This window comes from Trichosurus vulpecula, chromosome 5 (assembly GCF_011100635.1).
Source record: "Trichosurus vulpecula isolate mTriVul1 chromosome 5, mTriVul1.pri, whole genome shotgun sequence".
In the NCBI taxonomy this organism is placed as follows: domain Eukaryota; kingdom Metazoa; phylum Chordata; class Mammalia; order Diprotodontia; family Phalangeridae; genus Trichosurus; species Trichosurus vulpecula.
Window position 1 is genome coordinate 239,323,212 of NC_050577.1, and position 24,100 is coordinate 239,347,311.

Genomic DNA, 24,100 nt, shown 5'->3' on the forward strand with positions numbered 1-24,100 from the left:
ATACAAAAATGAGTTATCATGATCACCATCATTGGTGATCAGTATTGTAATCTATTTTAAAAAAAAAATTAAGTAGGAAAAAATGAATGCAAACAGTCCACTTCATGGGCTTAAAAATATAATCCTACCAGGAGTCTTGAGGCCACTTGTTCCAGCTTTGTGCCTGGATGGTGTCCCTCCTTGAGCAGACATACCCCGTCGCCAAGACCCCGTCTGTGAAACTGACAGAGATGCCTTCTGCCCTCCCTTCTCTGAGTCTTCGGACAGTCCCATGGGAGCAGCTTTCCACTTGTTGCTGCTGTCTACATGGCCATCAAATTCTTCCTCGGGTTTCTTTTGCTCCTCTGTGCTGTCCCAGGTGTCATCTGCTACAGAGCGTTTCTCTGAATCTGTCTTCAACTATAAGAAATGCATCCCAGAAAACTATAAAAAGTGAGTTAAGATACAAGCTTCTGTTTTGAAAGAGAAAAAAAAAACTGATAAGAAGAAATCAGTGAGGTTTGAGGAATTCTAAAGGTTTTTTTTTTTTTAAATTTTGTGTCCTTATTTACTAATGTTCCATTTGCTTTTTGGTATTTTTTTGGAGTTCTTATTATCATTAAAAATAGATGATGATGCGTCTTAGTACTTGTATGAATAAATCTTTGCCCTGAATCCCTGATTAAAATTCTCTAGGGAAGTACTGATGTTCAAAGGGAAATATAACAAAGATTTCTAAAGTTTCAAATGAAAACAAGAAAAGATAAACACTGGTTATTAAATGCTTACTTTTGCTTAACAGCTTAAAGTCACTCAAGCACACTGTTATAGAAACGTTAGTCAAAAATAACCATCACGATCCAAACTAAGATGCATTTTTTTTAATGTATTATTTAGAATTGCCAGCAACAAGAAGCAGAATTTGAAAGAAGGTCTTTGGTTCTGTTAGGGCTATAACCAATAGAAAATTCTTTTGCTCCAATGGTAGTCCATTCAAATACAGCAAATTTCTCTATTCCCTCAAAGCTTTCAAATAACAAAGAAGAGTGGATAATCATAGAAAGGATGGGGGCAAAGGACCTACTCTAATATAGAGGTACTTAGTAGACAATGTCAAAGCCAACCCTGCAATGATCAGTGACCTTGCTAGAGCAAGTTGGATTTAATTTGAGCATTTTGATCTTTTATAAGCAGATCTTTTATAATATGTGGATGAGTGTACCAGCACAACATAAGGTTAATATTAACATGGGCCCATGATGGTAATATTGCCCTCACATACCCATATGCGCCTTGGCGATGATCTCTGCATACCCATGGATGTTAGGTGGTTTGGGGGCAGAAACCAAGAAGGAATATTGGCAAAAGAAAGGAAGGCATTTTTACCTGAGTGTTCTTCCTTGAAGGGGCTGTCATGTTGGAATAAGAACTGACAGAGGATCCAGTATTTAGGTCATCTGTGCTGAGGTTATCGAGAGTATCACTGAGTCCACTACTTACTGAGCTGCTGTCATCCCAGCTAAAGGAAAATAAATAAAGCAGGTTTTATGGTTACAACTTTAACCCTACTATAAAAATCAATAGAAAAAAGTGTGTATATATTTATGCATATGTGTATAATTGAATGTATGTTTATGTGTGGATAAATACACATACATCTACATGCATGTATATACACATATAAATATAGAAACATCTGTGTGTGTGTGTGTGTGTGTGTGTGTGTGTGTGTGTGTGTGTGTACACAGATATGCAGAGTGTTCAAACCTGGGCATTTCCAAAAGAACTCTCTTCTAGCAAGCTCTCATTAACTTTGACCCTTAGGCAGCAGAGAGCATTGAATTTATCATTCTCCCCACCAATGAGGCAAGTCATAAATCATAGTTCTGGTTTGACCTCCAGGTCACATATATAGTTACCTATATGTTACAAATGCACACAGATTATATAACATATATGCATGTGTCCATATGCATGTGTATATATATATATATATATATTCGCATATGCACACATTAATGTATGTTATTGGAAATGCTTTCAAATCTCAACATGTAGGAGAGTATGTATCCTTTCTCTACTCCTAATAGGAACAAGTTCTCCTTTACATTATAAAGCCACTGGGACAAATGCAATTGTGAAAATGTATCTATGATGGCTTCCATATGAGTGGACCTAAGATCAACCCTGCTAATAAGTATTATAACAAGCCACAATGAAGCTACTTGCAATTTACATAACAGCATCTGTTGTGGAGGATTAAAGAAAGAAAAAATTGTAGGAACTTTGATAAGAGTGATCTCACCCCCAAAATAAAAGTTGTTCTTCATGTCAATCCTATAAGATAGTTAAATGGAAGTATTATTAGACTCTCCAAAAGACACCAGAAAATTGAGGCTCTGAATCAATGACTTTTTCATTAACACAGCTAATAAAAGTCTGAGACAAGATTTGGACCATGTCCCTGTGACTTGAAATCTAGCATAATGCTATACCTTCAACATATTGAAATGATGACATCAATGGTAGTGTGGACATAGGTGAAGACAGGAAAATTGGTTGAAACATAATTGGTTAGGAGGCTTAAGTGATCTCCCCTTCCTCAAATTTAATAGAGCATTTAATGCTGCAATTCACCTATTATCCTTTGTATTACACCACATGAGTAGCACAGTCCCCTGAACAATGGGGGCATATATTACCAGCACCTGGCACATAATGAGCATTTAATAATTTATGGCTATTTAATGATTGATAATAAAATGGTTGTTGAATAAGTGAATAAATGAACAAATGGAAAAATCAAACAAATCAAGCCTTATGAATAATTTGGAATATTACATGGTCTTTTGTTGTTGTTGAGTCATTTCAGTTGTGTCTGACTCTTCATGTCCCCATTTAGGATTTTCTTGGCAAAAGTACTGGAGTAGTTTGCCAATTCCTTCTCCAGCCCATTTTATGGATGAAGAGCTAAAGCAAACAAGGTTAAACGACTTGTCCAGGGTCACAAAGCTAGTGAGCATCTGAAGCCATATCTGAACTCATGAAGATGAGTCTTCCTAATTCTAAGTCCAGTTCTCTATCCACTATGCCATCTAGCTGTGATGATGTACCTGGGTACATCATGGAATATTTTCTTCAAGGAGAGAGTTGGAAGATGTCTGATATGATGAGCAATGAACAACTTCAAACAAAAATTAATAAATTGACCATATCTTTACAGGCAGAAAATGCATAGTTAAAGATATAGCAGTCATTTCAGAAGCAGATATCTGGGTAGAATTGGATCCTTTACTGATTAGGGAAAAAGGTCTAAATGAATGCCTGTAACACCAACGCTGCTAGCAGCTGCTGTGGAAGTATAAGACCAACAACACCAGCATGCAGGAGGGCTGCTAGCACAGGTTCGTTGATCTGATTTTCTAAGGAAAGAAAGGGGTTTACAATATCACTTTGATTAAACATACATGTATGGTTTGCTTAGTTCAGTGGAAAAAATCAGCACTCTGAACTTCAGAGAAAACACAAACAGAAATTTCAAGCAGAAATTACATAAACAGAAGAAATAATACAAATCAGCAGACAGGGCTTCTGTCTGTCCATAGCAATAGTTACCAGAGAAAGAAGCACCAACATCTGGGTTTTCAAATCCAGGGGGGCTCCTCAACCCAGAGTCTCATCTGGCCAAATCACATGAACACTCCTCCAATGAGTGAAACTCCAAAGCAAAATGCTAACCTCAGAGTATATATACACTTCTTCAGGGTCAGAGGGCATCACAAACATGTGACTTAGGCTTTCTTGTGATTTAAGCAGGTTATCGAAGACTCTTGATTCAATCAAAAGCTCTTTGATTGAAACAAAGGTAAGGTTCCATCAAAGGCCCTTGATTAGCTTAATGCTGAGAAGCACTCCAAAAGAAAAAATAGCAAAAAGTCCCACCCTGCTTGCCACCACAATGCCAAATTAGAAGAAGGTGCAAAGACATGATGATACTATGAGTCCACTATTCCAAACTGATTTCAATAATCCATTCAAAAAGAAAAAAAAAAGAAATTGACAAAAGTAAAAAATTGATAATACCATTTCTAACAGAAATTCAACAAAAGCAAATTGCAGAGATGAGAAGGCCAAAATGTCCTGGAAATTGTGTTAGGCAACAGATACTCAATCTCCTCACTTAAGAGAGAAAAATGGTTGGCAAAGGTCACAGTTTAGAAAATATTTATTTACCAAAGTATTACAGAGGAGAAGATTATAAATAGTAATATTTCTTAAAAATACATGTGAGAGATCCTCATCTGAGATCCAGATCACTCCAAGAATATTTGCCTCAGCTTCTCCTGGAGTCATAGGCTTCTGATTGATGAGATTTGATTATTTTTATCCCTACTGACATCCATCATGCTGCTCTTATACATCTTGAAAATGTGCATATTCATTCCATATTCCTATACAACTCTTCCTTTCCCTTCTCACTTCTAGAAGTTGCAAGACAATTAATAGTGTCATTCCAGAAAGAGGCCTGTAAAGCAGGCCTGTTCCTCTCTGACTCCATTCATTATCTTTGTGACTTCACTAACCAAAACACCCCTAGTTGGCCTCCACTCCCCTATATATGTTGTCTTCCTCTATTAGAATGTAATCTTCTTGAGGGTAGGGACTGTCTTTCTTTCTGTAGTTATAGTCCTAGAACTTAACACATAGTACCAGGAAGATAATAAATAATTCATATTTAATTTTTTGCTCATTCATTCAAGAACAGCCAACAGACGTAAAACTGAACAGCTCAACCAGTATTTCTACATTGATCTGCTTGGATCAGCTATGAGAGTAGAATCAACTCATTTGAATTTTACTAACTCAAAATCTTAAATGGCACATGAAGATATACATATAATATTTCAGAAGATGAAATCAGAAAGAAAGCCTGGATATCGCTAAATTAATACATAAGAAGGCCATGACGGTGGTAGCACATTTTTTTTAAAAACATTCAGGAATTATTTTCAAAAAATTTCAAAGAGGGAAGGTTTAAAAAAATCAAAGAAATGAAAATTATCACCAATAGTACTCCTCACTCTCTCAAGCATATCCATTCATCAAGCGATATATTGACCAATCAGCTGAGACTGACCTATGTACCTACTGTGATCACTTTTTAAAGTGATTTATACTGAAGGAGGGTTTGATGAAAAAATGAGAAGAGAAAAGGAAAATTTTCACAGATGATTTTTTTTTGTGGCACACTATATCTTTATAGTCACTAAGAAAAATAAAGAACAGATGTGTGTGGCTATTTCTCAAATTTCAAAAAATTTCCTCCAATAGAATAAAATACATCCTTAAAAACATCCTCAAATAAGACATTTCTCACATACAGTTTAAGATCATGCATGACTATTTGGTAGATATGACCAAACGAGCATTTTTTTTCAATGAACTTTAAAAATATTGGCATCAAGAAAGGACATTAAAAAGGAAGTCATTTGCTCTTCCAAGGTATGGGCCATCTCCACAGAATATGTTCTGTGTTGTATCTGAATGAGAGAAAATAATCCCAATCAATGACAGATTTCCCCAAATGCTGCTTTTTGATGACTTTGTCTTAATTGCATTGACCTACAGAATCTCCCAGGAAAATGGATAATCATCCCAAAGAGATCTACTTAACTACACACAGTATAAACACAAAGTGGATGAAACATGTGGATTGCCTAAAATATGACACATGGCAGGATGGGAAATTCATTAAAATAATATGGTAATATATATTCATCCTGGATTGATCCTGCAGGTAGGTAATGAATAGAGGCCAAAATTAAATACATGATTACAAGAGATTGTAATAGGTGATAGAAAGATAATAAGTCCCATTTTCAAGTGAAGAAATGAATGTGATCACAAAGCTATTAAGAGGTAAAGTCAGGATTTGACTGTGAACCTGTGACTCTAAATCTAATGTTTTCTACAAAAATCTTTACCTCAAATTTGAATTGCTTTCCCCTTACCTTCAGAGTGCTAATGGATTTTTTTTAAATAGACAATTCTGACAAGTTAGATTGTTGCTTAGTTGTGTCTGACTCATTGTGATGCCACTTGGGCCTTTCTTGGCAAACATACTACAGTGTTTTGCCATTTCCTTCTTCAGCTAATTTTACAGATGAGGAAACTGAGGCAAACAGGGTTAAGTGATTTGCCCAGAGTCCCACATCTAATAAGTGTCTGAGGCCAGATTTGAGCTCAGAGAGATGAGTCTTCCTAACTTCAGACTTGGCACTTATCCTTTGAGCTGCCTAGCTGTTCCATAGATAGTTTCTATTAAAAGCTATAAAAGGAAATCCTAGCCCTGATGCCTAAAAAGTTAAACACAGCAGTAGCCAGCACTGGTATCATAGCAACCACATATATTCTGTCTTAAATTCATCTATGGTAAAGGTTCAGATGAGCACATGGAATTCATGATTCATTAACATTTCAAATCATGAAAATAGATTTTGCTATTAAATGCTTTGTCACAAAATAGGAAGGTTAAAATAATATTAAGTTCTTCAGAATTTTCCTGGACCATTGTATTGCTGAGAATAGCTGTCATTGACTGTTGATCATTATGCAATATTACTGTTACTATGTATAATATTCTTCCGGTTCTCATTTAACTTTGCATTAGTTCAGGTAATTCTTTCCAGGTTTTTCAGAATAATGTTCTTTAAATGTTTAAAATAAAATACAAAAGATAGTAAGGAAACTTATTATATTAAAATACAGTTCTCAAAATACATATTAGAACAAAAACAATTTAGAGCCCCCCCCCCAATAAAACTATTCTAGATGTAAATTACACTGCTTATCCTAAAGTTATGGTTTTTGGTGTTTGTTTTTTGTTTGTTTGTTTGTTTGTTTTTGTGACTCTCTCCTCCCTCCTGGCTCTTAGAATACTTCCCTTCCTTCCAAGCACAGCTCAAATGCCACCTCCTTCATAAGACCTTTCTCAATTTGCCTCTTGCTTTCCTCCATTCCTCCCTCTTAGAATTACTTTGTAGAATTTATTTTAAATATCTTTGGTGTATGCTTCCATATACACATGTTGTTTTCCCTATAGAATCTGAGCTGCTTGAGGGCGGGGGTCATTTAGTTTTTGTCTTTGTATCTCCACTACTAGTACATTGATGGTCTGGCACATAGGAATTACATGACAACTATCTGTTGATTGATTGTGGAACCACTTAATGATGGTGAGTAGAGTACGCATACATTCTTTTTTTAAAATTGTGTAGCTCCTTAGATTGGAGGAGGTGTTTAATAAGCCTTCATTGAGTGATTGAATTGCCAATTTCTGCATTAATGTCAAGAAATCAATTATTCCTTTTAGATTTTCTGCTACACAGGATTTTCTACCTGTAATTTAAAAAGTAAAATGGAAATAGCTGATTTTCAATTATATTCAACAAATTTTTATTAAACTCTAGCAAGGTACAATGCTAGGTTTCTTGGTTGCAGAGATAAAAAAATAAAATAATTTCTGACCTCTCAAGGAGCTTCCATTCTCATTATGTGTTGAGTGATGCTTCAAAGATTTGGATGTGGTAACAACTTTCTTTCTGCTTTGGAATAATATGGTCTTGTCTTAATCTTTTAAAATTCATTATGGCAACATTACCAGGGCTTTAGCAAGTAAAACAATACTAGATCTATTCCAAGAAAGGAAGCAAATTAAAACAGACTGACTTCAAATGTGTTTTCCAGTTTGACACATCTTCTGAATACCCAATGTCAAGGGTATACTACAAACAAAATATTAAGCAATATTCACCTTGGTAATTGAATCATTCCCTTCAGCTCTAAAGATCTGAATACAGAAGTTAGAAAGCCAAGGGTGAATTGTTGAGCTAGCCATCTTCTGAAAGAAACATTCAATTACAGAAATAACTTTGCAATCCCAGGAAGCAGATATTCCTCCGTCGGTAGCTTTCATGACAACAATAGTGCTGGCTGGCTATTTCAATGGTGCCTCTTTAACCTGCATGTCTTCTCTCCTCTGGGCTCTGAATTTGCTGACTCTCTACTAACCATCATTTTGATGCCCAGAAGTGCACATTAACAAAGCACAGTGAGATGAGTATGTAAGGAATCTTTCTGGAGTTGTGTAAAATACATAGCATAACTTCACAATAAAAACCCGATGTCGGTAGATTATACAGGGAGTCATCACAACCCTTTCCTTGTTTTGACTCTAGACAGAAGAACAAGTAAAGCAACATAAGCTCTGGACTCTGAATGCTAGAGCTACCAAATACCTATCAACGTTTGAAGATACAGTTTTCAGAGATAATACATTAATACACTGAACTAATTGCTCTCAAAAGTTAGAGCAGGGAAAAGTATTACTAAGTTCAAGCAAGGTTTAGATAGATTTGTGGATAATAGATGACTAAGGAATTGTTAAGGATGAGTCAAAAATAATTAGGGGTAGCTAGGTGGTACAGTGGATAGAGTGGCAGACCTGGAGTCAGGAAGACCTGAGTTCAAATATGACCTTAAACTTACTAGCTATATGATCCTGAGAAAGTTACTTAACCCCTTTTGCCTCAGTTTCCTCATCTGTAAAATGATCTGGAGAAGGAAATGGCAAACCACTACAATATCTTTAACAAAAACAAACAAAATGGGGTTATGAAGAGTTGGGCATGACTGAAAAATGACTAAACAACAAGAAAACTATTAAAGGTACCTTCATGGCATTTGAAAAAATGACAGAAGAGAGTCTAATTCTTTGACTTTTCTTCTAAGCCCCACACTCACATTTCCACCTATCTAAAAGATATTACTTGGATATCTCATTGAAATGTTAAACTCACTGTCCCAAAGTGAACTTATTCTTTCCCCCAAACCATCTTACACTTTCTTTCTCCTTTAGTTCTGTTAGTGGTAGTGACATTTAGCCAATTTCCCATTGTTGCAACCTTTGTGCTATCTTTGACTCTACCTTAGTTCTCCTATCTAGTCAGTTCCAAATTTAGTCAGCTCTCACACTCCAGTATCTCTTAAAATCTACCCATTCTTTTCATTTTCTACCATGGTAAAATCTCTCATTACCACCTGCTTGGAGAACTATAATAACCTATTTTTTCTGTCTTTATTCTCCTTTACTTCTATTCCATTGTTCACACAACTACCATGCTAATAGTATTCATTTATATATCTAGTTGGGGTCATTTCCCTGTTCAAAATCTCTCCTCTTTGCCTATCCCCATGTAAAATTCCTAGTCACCTTAGTGTTTCATAATGTAGCACCAATACACTTTTCCAGGCTAGTCTTTGTGCCCCACAGATATTTCATATATTTCTCTGCTTCCATGATGCTGCTCATGCCCTATGTCCACCCTGCCATCAATTACCAAGTTTCTACCCATGCTTCACTGCCCAAATAAAATAACACCTCATTCTTAAAGCTTCCCCTTATCTTCCCCTCCATTGGAAACAATATTGGCAGCAGTCACTTACTCTTCAAGAATGAAGGACAAGAACCAACTAACCAATAGCCACTGAATACTTTGTTCTTCTATGATACACAACCTTTCCTTTCTTCATCATAACTGAAGACATTTTGTTTGTGTTTAACTGGCATAATCACCCTGTTTTATCCTTTCTCTGTGCCTTTTCTCCTTCTATTCTGTATCTCAAACATTTACCTTCCTCATTTCTACTTTTCAGAATTCTTACCTTTCTTGAAAGCTTGCTCCTTTTTGTAACCTTTTACAATCTCTCAAACTGCAACCATTTCCTCCCCTCCTCAAACATTCCTAGACCTCCAAGTCTGTCTTGCTCCCTACCTTACATTATACGTCTCTCTCAGCATCGTGTATTGGATCTAGTAGAATGTAAGTACCTCAGTTTCAAAGAGACAAATGGGAATGTATCCAAAGAAACTAAGTGCCACTGTATCTTGATTGCATATCCTTGCTATGCTAGGGCAAAGTGAACCTCTTTTTGTTAATTCTTCAATGACATGCATTCCTCATTTTGTGTGTGCCTGTGTGTATGTGTGTGTATGTGTGTGTGTGTACATTCAAGTGTTATTAATCTGGGGTCCCTGATATTTACTTTAAAAGAGTTTGATAAGATTTTATATAATTTCCCATGTAATCCTATGTATATTATGCTATGCATTTAATAACATTATTCTGAGAAGGAGTTCCACAGGCTTCACCAGATTGCCACAGGGGTCCACGACACAGAAAAAGTGAAGGAACACTGGTTTAAATGATGTATACTCCACATGTAAATAACTGTGCTCAGATGCTGTTTTTCCAAGGTTCAGTTCTTTAGCTTGTCATGATTTGATCAAAATTGTTTTTCAAAAGTATTCTGGCATTAGGCTTTTAAAAAGTATCTTGTAAATCATGTAACTAATGGGGCTATTTGATAAATTTCCATGACAGCTACTATGTCAAATCTGCTATGGGGTAGGGATATTTAGGATTCTGAAAGCATATTAGCATCTTAAACTATGGGCTATCTTCCTGGATGCTTTTCTTAAGGTATATGAAATTGACACTAATGGAGACAGGCTTTAGAATGATCTTTCCTCCATCCCCACATTGCATTACCAGGAAAATGGCTCCTTTTTCATTTTATTCTATTTTTTAAAGCTTCTAACTTCTTTATTTTTTAAAAAAATAATCTCTTTGATGTTTTTCCACTACTGGTTGTATAAAAATGGCATTAAAGTATTTTGATGCTCAAACAAAACAGAGGGGCAAAAAACTTTCTGCTTGGTTTTATTTCTCTAAGTTTGGGCAATATAGATCAAAATATTTTCTTATTTTTATTTATATTTTTATGATTTTGCCCTGATCTTTTTATTTATGTCACTAATTCCTAGAACCTCCAACATGCTAGTCATGAATAACCACAAGAATTATATTAAACTACAAATGCTCTGAGTCATCAATTAACCAATTAACAGGTATATGTGTGTATGTTTATATATGTATACACTTATATAAAAAATATTAGTTAGTTATTAATTAATTAAATACATAGTAGTTTGGGAGGGTGGGCAGTTAGAAGCAGAGATCGGGATGAACAGTTGGAAAGGGATCAGAAAAGGTTTCATATAGAAAGTGGTGTTTTGGATTATGTAAAAAACATTTTCTATGTTCTATATCCTAACCCCAGGAATCCTAAGAACAGCATTAACTTTGTCTTTGACAATTGTTAGCCCCAAATACTTTGTTAAGTGGAGAGAGGTCCCCACCAGAAGGTTGGTCACAAAGTAATGATTTCTTTTAACTTGGGCAACCCATGAAAAGTATATGTAGCACCCGTTTTAGGCTCACTTTCCACAAATCTCACACACATTGTGAGAATAGATCATTTCTCTAGGAGTATTCAGGGGACTTTGTTAATAAAATTCTCAAGCTCCTATCTACCATACTTCCCATGAATAAGTAGCCAGAGTTAATTGTTCATGTTTAGTCATTTCAGTCATGTCCAACTTTTCCTGACCTCAATTGGGGCTTTCTTGGCAAAGATACTGGGGTGGTTTGCTATTTCCTTCTCCATCTTATTTTACAGATGAAGAAACTGATGCAAACAGGGTGAGGTGATTTGCCGAGGGTCACACAGCTAGAAAGTATATGAGGCAGATTTGAACTGAGGGAGATGAGTCTTCCAGACTCCAAGCCTGGTAACTCTACTGTACCACCTAACTACATTTGAGAAAAGGTTATATAATATTATAAAATAATCTTAAAACATAAACATTTAAATAAAAAAATAAATATTTAGATCAATATTTAAATAAAAATTAAGGAAATAAAATATTTTTAAAATATAGAAATATTAAATATTACACAACCTTGGTTGTATAATTTTGTGACATGCTTTCTCATTTGCTGAGCTTGGAGGAAATGAACTTAAACATATAGAGCATATGGGGTAAGAGGATAAGAATCAGCTCCTGATTAACAGAAGTCCTTTTTACCCTTCATGGAGACTCACAAAATTCTCCTTGGGTTTATCTCTCTGGTTGGCTTCTAACCATCTCTCTGTAGAGTCAATAGCTGTCAATCTTTCTGCCCCGTAGAGGTCAGGCTACTTCACGGAATCTAGTTTGTCTTCCCTCAGATCTCATTTAGAAATATTATTGTAGTTGGTTCAGTCTTTCCAATGATAGATGACATGATCACTGTGTGATGCTCACTCTAGCCTGACTGTTTCTGTCCCTGCCTTATGGTCCAGGCACAAAGGGAATACCTCCTCAAGAAGTTCCTGATGCTTGAATGCTCTACTGTTCTGCTCCCTTCCCATAGGTCCAAAGGTGTGTCCTCATCTGATTTCATCCAACACTATGAAGCACTTTGCTCCTCTCAATTAGGGTAAAACCTTCTTTGTTCCCGATTTCTACTTTGATTGATTCAGTAAAGGTACCTAATACTTGTTCATTCATAGTTTAATGATTTGGACTCATTCTTTAATTCAAAGAGAAGTTCTCAATTGATGAATGTATCATAGCATAGAGTATAGTGTTAGTATAGTAGCAGAGTATTATTCGTATAGTATTAGATTATAGCATTAGCTATATTAATTGGGATTGTGGTGTGTGGGCCACCTTTCATGCAGAGGTAAGAAGACAAAATTGGTCACCCATCAAACAGATTTTAAACTGCCTACAAAAATTTATGTAACATTGGTACTCACAAAGTTACATCTCTGTCTAAAAATCATTGGATGAATATACTGCAAAAGAAACCAAATTCCATCCATATAATATTCTTAAAAAAGTAAGAAATGACAAGATATAAAATATTGTACCTTCTCCTCTGAAGCAATATATATATATATATGTACATAGAGTTAGGTTTATTAGATACTCAAAGGCAATAAGAAGTAGCCTTTTATAAGATACCTAGCCATTTCACCTAACTGTGGTCTTGATGAATAATAAGCAAGAAGCCCAACATAAAAATGTGCCAATATCTATTACAGAGGATGAATCAATAAATATATTTAAGTATGAGCAGGGCTCTATGCTAGGCAATGGAGATGAAGAGACAAAAATGAATAAATGTGCCTCTCATGGTACATAGATGCTATTTAGAGAGCCAATATGTATCCTTGTAAGGAGGTAGCTAAATTGCACAGTGGATAGATTGCCAGGCCTGGATTCAGGAAGAATTATGTTCAAATTCAGCCTCAGAAACTTATTAGTTATGTGACCCTGGACATGTCATTTAACTTCTATTTGTCTCAGTTTCCTCAACGGTAAAATTGGGATAATAAACCTTCCAGGGTTGTGAAATTCAAATAAGATATAAAATCTATTACATATTGTAATATTCTTGTAATATTATAATATGTCTGATGCAGTCTTTCATACAGTAGCCACTATACAAATGTTAGCTATCATTATTATTATCATTATTATGTGACCATAATAGGTGGGAGGGGAGACTGACTTTTGAGGGCCAACTCCTTGGAACAAGCACAATGTACTCTACATGCTTGCAATAGACAAAAAGGCTGTTGGGGCCTTCTTCTGAAATTGTGGAATAGAAGACTTCTTTCCCTCTCCTAATTTAAAGCATGACAGTTATCTTATGACCTCATCCTATCAGTTTGCTGTTGATAATTTTTTAAATACATTTTAAGTGAGTGCTGAGCCAGAACTCAGTGTTCACATAAGGTCCAAAATGATTTATAAAAAAAACAAAAAACAAAAACACCTCTCTATCTTCCCTGGCAGCCTTCCAGTAAAGAGGATGAAGAAATGTTGTAACCCTGTGGGTGGAATGAAATTATTACCAGTGATGGTTGCCACCTGCTGGGTCAGCTGCCTACTCTCCCTACCTAGGCCCCATGTGGCTGTGAATACACGGTGTTACCTCAGTTTTTGTCTCCACTGTGTTAATGTTTTTTTTTCCCCAGATATTAGGCGCATGGGGATCATAGATGAAAGGACTAAGTTTAGATCTTGTGAGCCCTGAAAGATAAAAAAGGTCACCAGGGGTCTAGCAGTTATAGTTCACAGAATGATTTGCTGATTTTCCTCCCTAAATCAGCTACCCTCTCACCCTCAAATGTCCCTAAGTGCCTAACGTCTTCTCACTCTGGCACACCCTTCCATGATACCAACACCCTTCTCCCATTGGAGAGTTCCTTTCAAGGTCTCAATTTTAGGAATGGGTCTAAAAAAAAATAAGAAAAAAAATTAAAAAAAAAAGAATAGGTCTAGATCAGCGATGCCTTATTACTCTCCTGGCTCTGCTTCTGACTCTAAGGACTTTGTCACCATACTTATTCCCTGGTATCTTCTATCCCCTCTACTATCATACATTATTTTATCCTATTAAGAAATAAAGTTTTTGAAGTCAGGGGCTATCTTTCTCTCTCCCCCTCTTCTCCTTTTCTTTCTTATTGTCTTCCTTCTCCTCCTCTTTGTCCTTCTGCTTTTCCTCCTCCTCCTCCTAATTTTTCTCCTCCTCCTCCTCCTCCTCCATTTCCCCAATATGTACCTGGTTTAGTTTAGTATAGTGCCTGCTACATAATAAACACTTAAAGGCTCATGGCCTACCCACCTACCTCCTCATAGTCATAGAAGCCAAGCTAGTGAGGAGTCAATTCTGAGGAATAGCAGAAGTGATCCCTCCCCAAAATTAATTGACTTATTAATGATGCTATGCCCTGCAAGCAATGAAAAATCTTATCCATCAGCTAGGACATACCTTGAAGAAAACTTGGTAGAAAGAATGACTGGCAGTCACCACTTTACATTTGAACCCATTCTTTTTTGTGACTGATGGGGTGGAAGAGAGAGGGATCCTAGTTTGGTAGGTGGTTATATTTAGGTTCTTCTTTTGCCTCCTCAGTAAATATCCCTTTGTAAAAGTTAATCAATACAATAGGCTATCTGGTAATGGGGGAGATATCAGCTGGCTGAATGATAGTGAGGAGATAGTAACCAGTTAACTGATATTAGGGACAACAGACCAGAGTGAGAGTTTTTAAATGGTAGCACTACAAAATGTCCTCAATCTTACCCTTAGAATCCTGAGAGGAAGAGTCAGCTGTGCTCTGGGAAACTAAATTTTGAGAAAAAATATTAGGGGTGGAGCGAGTGAGTCTCTGGCTGTGTTTCAGGAGTTAGATATACTTTACAAAAACATTCAACCAAATTCTGAAAACCAACTAATCATGCAACTTTATATTTAGTGACCTGAAAACAAAGATAAGAACAGGGGAGGTGGAAATATAGTACAAAATATGAATAGTGTAAAATATGAAAGACTCAAAAGTCTTACTGATTTATTACTTATACTGTATACAAATTTAAGAAGGCAAGAAAGCATAGGTTATGTCAACAATAGAATACTTTTATAAAAAAGTGAAAGCAATTATATCTAAGCAGGTAAGAAATGACATGTTGCCATTTTGAAGTCACTTCAGAATCTGCTCTCTGTGCAGTCAGGTCACTGAGAGGTTGAAGGAAAGTTTAAAATCAATCCCCAATGAGAAGAAAGGATTAAATTGAACAGAAATTGTATGCCATTACAAGTACTCCAACCTGACCATCGAGGTGTTAAGAACACAAAATTTATTGTTTTATTGATTACAAAGTGAGCATTTATCTTTTAAGACTTTGTTCTAGTCAGGGACTGTCTCCTATCCATATGTTAGGGACACACCATATTCCTTAATCAAACTAACTAGACAGAAGATATAAGTCAATTATCCTTGAGTATCAGTCAGTGAAAGAATAAAACAAAGATATCTATGGGTGGTATAGGTATTCATTGGTTTCTGGAAGAATATATGTCAGGATGTGATTATTCTATTCATAGGTATGACCCTAGGAAGATACTGAGCTTTTCATCTACCCAGGTACAACAAGCACTTGGATACCAACTATGCTAGACAGTGGTAATAAAAGAGAAAATGAAAAAAAAATTTCTACCTTCTGAGAGCATCTATTGCAGTTAGTAGTTAGTTTGGAATCATATTTATGATTAAGGCATGGGAAAGATTGAGGGAATCTGGCAGCTGAATGAGAAGTAGACATATGTGGCGATTGCTTCACTTCATTTTACTGGCAAAATGTCTGATGAAACTGAGTGTTCAAGGAAAAGAAATGGATTCACTCCTGGGTGAATGAGAATAATTGACCTGATGGCCTGACTGATATTATTGAATTCTCACATTTATCATTCGTGCCATAAATAGTGTAACCCAGTTAGAGATTCCCAATCACACAATAATAGGATTTCAAGGCAGAAAATAGGTTAGAAATCAACAGAAAGCAAGTCAACAAGCATTTATTAAGCACTTACTATATGCCAGAAACCATGCTAAGCATTGTGCTGATAGTCTCCTCCAATTATTTCATTTTACAATTAAGGAAAGTGAAGCTTACAGGTATTAAGCTACTTACTTTGCCGAGGTCTCATGAATAGAGCAGAGATCATGGCAAAAGATGACACTTAGTACTCTCCAGTCAGATTTGTATGTGTTTCATATGACACAGAAAAAAAAACATGTTCTAGGTTCAAATGCGACAGAAAACTAGTGTAGCTCTAGCACATTCTATGTGTATGACCTTGAACAAGTCATTTAATCTCTGTGGGACTCAATTTCTTCACTTGTAAAATGAAGAAACTGAACTAGGTATATTTTAAGATCTGGTTTGGGGCATTTAGGCGGCACATTGGATAGAGTGCCAGGCCTGCAGGTTCAACTTCCTGAATTCAAAGGTGGCCTGGCCTCAGACCTTATTAGCTGTATGACCCTGGGTAAGTCACTTAACTCTATTTGCCTGTTTCCCCATCTGTAAAATGAGCTGGAGAAGGAAATGGCAAACCACCCCATTATCACTGCCAAGGAAACCCCAAATGGTGTCATGAAGGGTGGGACATGACTGAATGACAACAACAATACAAAGGAAAGAAAAACTATCAAAGATGTTAGAAATGGAGAAAGAAATGGCAAACCACTCCAGTATCTTTGCTAAAAACAAATTAAAATACCTTACACAGGGTCACAGAGAGACAGACATGACTGAAATGACTGAATAAATGTGATTCAGTTCTAAATCTATTATCCTGTTAATATAAAATTGTTCATTTGGCCTTTTTTATAAATAAAGAAAACCTTTTGAATGAAATGGGAAACAGAATAACCCAGTATATCTTTGAAATTCTTCCAATGTATAACTTTTGTACATTCTTTGGAAATATTGTTTTTAATATTTGATTATTTACTTAATATTTATAGTTTTAACAGTGATTTCCCCAAGATTTTGAGTTACAAATTTTCTCCTCGTTTCTACCCTCCCCACCACTCCAAGATGGCATATATTCTGATTCCCCCATTCCCCAGTCAGCCCTCCCTTCTGTCACCCCACTCCCCCATCCCCTTTTCCCTTACTTTCTTGTAGGGCAAGGTAGATTTTTATGCCCCATTGCCTGTATATCTTCTTTCCCAGTTGCATGCAAAAACAACTTTTTTTTTGAACATCTGCTTTTAAAACTTTGAGTTGCAAATTCTCTCCCCTCTTCCCTCCCCACCCACCCTCCCTAAGAAAGCAAGCAATTCGACATAGGCCACATGCGTATCATTATATAAAACCCTTCCACAATACTCATGTTAAGAAAGACTAACTATATTGTGCTCCCCCCATTCTGTCCCCCTTTATTAAATTTTCTCCCTTGACCCTGTCCCTTTTCAAAAGTATTTGCTTTTGATTACCGCTTCCCCCATCTGCCCTCCCTTCTATTGTCTCCCGTTTTTATCCCCTTCCCCCTTCTTTCCTGCAGGGTAAGATACCTGAGTGTGTATGTTATTTCCTCCTCAAGTCATATGTGATGAGAGCAAGATTCACTCATTCCCCCTCATCTGCCCCCTCTTCCCTTCCAACAAACTGCTTTTTCTTGCCACTTTTATATGAGATAATTTACCACCCCATTCTGTCTTTCCCTTTCTCCCTCTCTCAATATATTCCTCTCTCATCCCTTAATTTGATTTTATTTTTTTAGTTTCATCCCTTTATATTCAACTCACTCTCTGCCCCCTGTGTATATACATATATGTATTATATATATATATATATGTATATGCATATATATGCATATTCCCTTCAGCTATGCTAATACTGAGGTCTCATGAATTATACACATCATCTTTCCATGTAGGAATGTAAACAAAACAGTTCCACTTTAGTAAGTCCCTTATGATTTCTCTTGTTTGCCTTTTTGTGTTTCTCTTGATTCTTGTGTTTGAAAGTCAAATTTTCTATTCAGCTCTGGTCTTTTCACTGAGAAAGCTTGAAAGTCCTCTATTTTATTGAAAATCCATATTTTGCCTTGGAGCATTATACTCACTTTTGCTGGGTAGATGATTCTTGGTTTTAATCCTAGCTCCACTGACCTCCAGAATATCATATTCCAAGCCCTATGATCCCTTAATGTAGAAGCTGCTAGGTCTTGTGTTATCCTGATTGTGTTTCCACAATACGTGAACTGTTTCTTTCTGGCTACTTGCAATATTTTCTCCTTGATCTGGGAGCTCTGGAATTTAGTGACAACATTCCTAGGAGTTTACTTTTTGGATCTTTTTCAGGAGGTGATTGGTGGATTCTTTCAATTTCTATTTTACCTTCTGGTTCTAGAATATCAGGGCAGTTCTCCTTGATAATTTCTTGAAAGATGATATCTAGGCTCTTCTTTTGATCATGGCTTTCAGGTAGTCCAACAATTTTTAAATTATCTCTCCTGGATCTATTCTCCAGGTCAGTGGTTTTTCCAATGAGATATTTCACATTGTCTTCCATTTTTTCATTCCTTTGGTTCTGTTTTATAATATCTTGATTTCTCATCAAGTCACTAGCTTCCACTTGCTCCAATCTAATTTTTAAAGTAGTATTTTCTTCAGTGGTCTTTTGGACCTCCTTTTCCATTTAGCTAATTCTGCCTTTCAAGGCATTCTTCTCCTCATTGGCTTTTTGGAGCTCTTTTGACATTTGAGTTACTCTATTTTTTAAGGTGTTGTTTTCTTCAGTGTATTTTTCAGTATTTTTTGGGTCTCCTTTAGCAAGTCATTGACTTGTTTTTCATGGTTTTCTCTCATCCTTCTCATTTCTCTTCCCAATTTTTGCTCTACTTCTCTTACTTGCTTTTCCAAATCCTTTTTGAGCTCTTCCATGGCCTGAGACCAATTCATATTTTTCTTGGAGGCTTTTGATGTAGGCTCTTTGACTTTGTTGACTTCTTCTGGCTGTATGTTTTGGTCTTCTTTGTCACCAAAAAGGATTCCAAAGTCTGAGTCCAAATCTGAGTCTGTTTTTGCTGCCTGTTCATGTTGACCCTTGAGGTTTTTGTCCGGGTATGACTGCTTGTAGAGTACAGAGTACTTTGTCCTAAGCTTGAGGGGCAGCACTGCTGTTTTCAGAGTTACTACTACATAGCAATCTCTGCCACACCAGCACTCCTTCTCCTCCAAGGACTGCCAACCAGGATTGCAGCCCAGATCCAGGCAGGGCAAAGCAGGCTTTGCACTCCTGCTGTGATCCACCACTTAATTCCTCCCACCAGGTGGCCGGGGGCCAGAAGTAACTGCAGCTGTAGCTCTGGAAGCAGCCTCAGAGCTCCGCCACCCTCAGGTGGTGGCTGACCATGAACTCCTTTCACTCTGTCCCAGAAGTTTTTCCCACTAACCTGCCCTATTGTCTTTGGCGTTTGTGGGTTGAGAAGTCTGCTAACTGCCACAGCTCAATGATTCAGGGCCCTGTGGCCTGTTCTGCCCGGCTCCCGGTCTGGTTGTTCCTAGTGTGGCCCATGCTGGGCTCTGCTCTGCTCCCAGCTCCTTGCAATAGACCCTTTCCAGCGACCATCCAGGCTGTCCCGGGCTGGAACCCTGCTTCCCTCTGCTATTTCAGGGGTTCTCCAGCTCTAGAATTTGTTCAGAGCCATTTTTATAGGTGTTTGGAGGGACCTGGGGGAGAGGTTAAGCAAGTCCCTGCTTTCCAGCCACCATTCTGGCTCTGCCCTCTTCGGTAATATTTTTAAGAAAATAGGAAAAGGCATCATTTTACTAAACAGAATTAAAACTATGTGAACAACATTCAGTTTTTACCCTTATTCCCACTTTCATTCTTGGTATCATTTTTGTCAACACTTTATTTTAAATCATTTACTGAAGGCATGCTTCCCATTACTCATATGAATGATACATTACCCTTTTTACAGATAGTTACACAATCACATCTGGTGCTATGATAACAATGCTTTATTTCAAGCTGCAGCAAGTGTGGAAGGTAAGTCAATTGATTAGGTCTTAGATTTTGGTTAAAATTTCACAGAAACTATTCTTCTTACTCCAGCTAGTGTCACCCAAAAACTAATAGAACACAAAACTAGTAACGCTGTACTTTGCTTTTCTTTAGTCAGCAAGTATAATTCATAATCTGTCAAATTTGAGCACAGGAGCCACTGAAGTGTAAATCCTACATTACTTCAGGGTCATTGCTAGGAAGCCATGTCATGTGTATTTCAAAATAGATTTATTCAGCATTTCCCAGAAAAATCTTTTCTAACCAAGTGGGAAAATATCCAAGTACTTGCACACTTGCTTTCTCTTGGCAGGCCTCTACTTTCTGATGAGAAAAGATAGCTTTTTGTCAACAATAATCCACTTAAAACAGATATTTCATGAAATAAGCCCAACCCAATTAATCAATTAGAAATTTTAATTTCCAATTTCCTCTAATGCAGAAAAAAACAGCTTTCATTTTAGCTTTGGAAATGCTTTGTCTTGACATGTCTATAGTGGTTAACCATTAGAAATTTAAAAAAAATACTTAAATTCCTGCTACATATGGCCACAGATAGAGTAGATATACTTGACTGAACTGGAAGTGTTCAGTGTGAAGAATAGAAAAGCTTGGGGGAGAGAATGTTAAGAAATGACTGTTCTCTTCAAATACTGAAAGGGCTGTTGTGTAGAAGAAGAATGTCATATTCTGCATGGTTTAAGTAAAAAGAATATGACTCCTGGAAAGAAGTTACAAAGAAACATATTTTAATTTAATACAAGAGAGGATGAAATTCCTTAGAAGATTATTACCCAAAAGATAGTAAGAGAATTTCCTATTACTAGTGATTATTAAGTAAAGGTTAAATCACCTCTTTTTTGGAAAGACAAAGTAATCCAAGTCAAGCTTGGAAAGGATGATAAACCCAAAAGATGACTAGAACACTATATAGTGATCTGTACTACTGGAAAATCAACCCAAAGAACATATTCTATTAACTTCAGGTCATGACATCAATAAGATAAACACCTATTCTACATCAGACATTATAGTGGGTACTGGACAAAGACAAATAATAAAACTCTGCTCTAAGGGACTTCACATGCTATCTAGGAAGAAGGGAGACATTACATATGGAAGTATATGCAGACTGAACATGTGTGTGTGTGTGTGTATGGAGAGAGAATATATATACACTCACATATATGTATGTGTGTGTGTATATATATACACACACATACATATATGTGAGTGTATATATATACATATATATGGACTATATATGTGTGTGTATATATATATATATATATATATATATATATATGGAGAGAGAGAGAGAGAGAGAGAGAGAGAGAGAGAGAGAGAGAGAGAGAGAATGAATACACATTCAAAAGAAATCTGAGGCATTTAGGGAAGGAGGGCACAAACAATTGAGGGATAAATTAAGGCTTAAGGTAGCCTTTGTATAATAAGCATAGGAAGGGTAAAAATATTGTCATGACTTTCATCAACTTTGATGAAAGAGGATCAGCATAGATATGATCTTAAGGACTTAAACATATGTTCTCTATTCATACCATGAATTTGTTTAGACGAAAAAAAATGACGACTACTTTTAATTTATAAAACATCTACAAAGTTAGGCATTCTCATTACATGCTTTTGTGCAAGCTGAACAGGCTATCAAATCTAAACACTGACCTTTTTTACTTCAATCTTATTTCTTTGAAAAACAAATAATGGAATATTACAATTATTCTACTGAGATATCAGATAGGATTGGCGAGACAAGCCACAAATGAAAAGGGGCTGATTGGTAAAAGGATACTTCAGGAATAACTTTTGTAAAATAAGAAGAAAGATATTGTACCAAGATACATCGTCTGTTCATAAGTATTTTTATGGTTTACTTTTGTCTGAAGCAGATAAAGAGCATCTATTTTTAATTATATATTTATGAAAGTTGAATGTATGGTCTAATAAAACAAGATTGATGAAACACCAACCATTTTAATTGGAAATCTAGTTGATTAAATGCATTGCTTGAATGAATGAAGCTCAAGCCTTCTAGAGGAGTTTATTTTAATATGTTGGATATGTGCAAGATGGAGTCAAAGATCACTTAAAAGTCATATTATATTCCAAAGAGTTAATTACACATTTTGTTCAGTGAAAGTCAAACACAGATTCAAAGGTTTTAAGAATCATTTGGTATTTCATAAACGGTATTTCTTTTCAGGCAGTTAATAACATTTAGAGAAAATTTAATTAAGAATATAGTACTTAAAAAAGCCTTATTATATAATACTCTAAAGCTTGTAACTGTTTTGAAAAGAAGTAATCAATATGAACAGAAATAAAAAGTTGAAGCATTTAGGGCTAGAAATTCATCATCATAGAAATGATGTAGGCCACCTGCTTCATTTCACAGGTGAGGAAGCTAAAACCAGGTAAGTGAAGTGACTTGTCCAAGGTCACAAAGGTCATCAGTAAGAGTGAGAGTTTGAATCAATGTCCTCTGACTCAAAAGACGTGTGTCCACGGCACTACATTTTCCTACATTGGCAACTTCATCAATTCAAGAGTTCCTGCCAATGATGTAGCTCATAATCTATTCACTCCTTCCCATCCTGTGAAACTTTTCTCCATGTTGCCTCAAAAATTCAGCATAAGAGTTGCACCCAATATGATGGAGACCTGTCTTGATCATTGCAAAGGTACTGGTACAACATTCTGGCTGCCTACCCATCATCCTTTAGAGCCCATCTTCTCTACCTATCATACAATTTCTTCATGACATCTCTAACTCTTCTTCTCTGGATATATGTTGCAGCCTGCTGACACTCCCCCTTCACTTTTCCATTGTGCTTTGTGTGATGCTTATCTCTAAAGTTGTGTTCCATGTCGTATTGCCATGGCAGTGCTGTTAAAGTGTTAGTACTGGAAAGGTAGACCTTTCTTTTCATGGGAACCTTAGGATCATTAAAAGAGCTTTACATTTTCCAAAAAGAAATCTAACTTGTTCTGTTGTTATTGTTTGTTGCTTTTGTTGCTGAGTTATATCCAACTCTTCCTGACCCCATAAATAATAGGTATCCCCCACTATCTCTTGAAGTCTGCCCAAGTTCATATTTGTTGTTTCTATGACACTATCCATCTCATCTTCTGCCAACCTCTTTTCCTTTTGCCTTCAATCTTTCTCACCACCAGCGTCTTTTCCAATAAATCCCATCTTCTCATTACATGGCCAAAGTATTAAAGTTTCAGTTTCAGTATTTGACCTTTCTGTAAATAGCCTGGATTCATTTCTTTAAGTATTGGCTGATCTGATCTACTTGGTGCTCAAGGGACTCTACTCAACAATGTTTGCTCTAGGTTGAGTCTCCTATCTATCTCACACATGCATGCATGCTGCTGAACAAGCTCTACACATTTGAAAAGACACCCTATAGAGTTTGTGTGTGAATTACACATATACACATGCATATGCTTATATATGCACGTGTACACATAGGTATGGACAACTCAAATGTCTTTTCTTTCCTTAAATTATACCATAGTATAATGGAAAGAATACTGGATTTGTAGTCAGAGGACCTAGATATAAATCCAAATGTCCATACCTATTAAGTATGAAACTTCATTAAACTCACCACCTCTTGAAGTCTCAATTTCTTCTTTAAAGCAAGACGTTGGAATTGATGCCTCCTGTTTCCTTCCCCCCAGAGTCTATGATTCTCAGACTAAAACTCAAAAATGCAAGATTTAATAATTTACTTTTCCAGATTCCACTAGTTACAGACCATAGCAGATCTA

The 24,100-nt window shown here is 36.3% G+C and overlaps 1 protein-coding gene across 1 annotated transcript in view; it reads right to left on the reverse strand.

Annotated features, from left to right (window-relative positions):
* NAV3 (neuron navigator 3) overlaps positions 1–24,100 on the reverse strand; it is a 341,502-nt gene that overhangs the window by 120,253 nt on the left and 197,149 nt on the right. Inside the window, exons 12-13 of the mRNA XM_036760724.1 lie at positions 1,366–1,498; positions 129–399 (exon numbers count right to left, since the gene is read on the reverse strand). Of these exons, the coding sequence (XP_036616619.1) occupies positions 129–399; positions 1,366–1,498 (404 nt within the window). The remainder of the gene's footprint in view (positions 1–128; positions 400–1,365; positions 1,499–24,100) is intronic.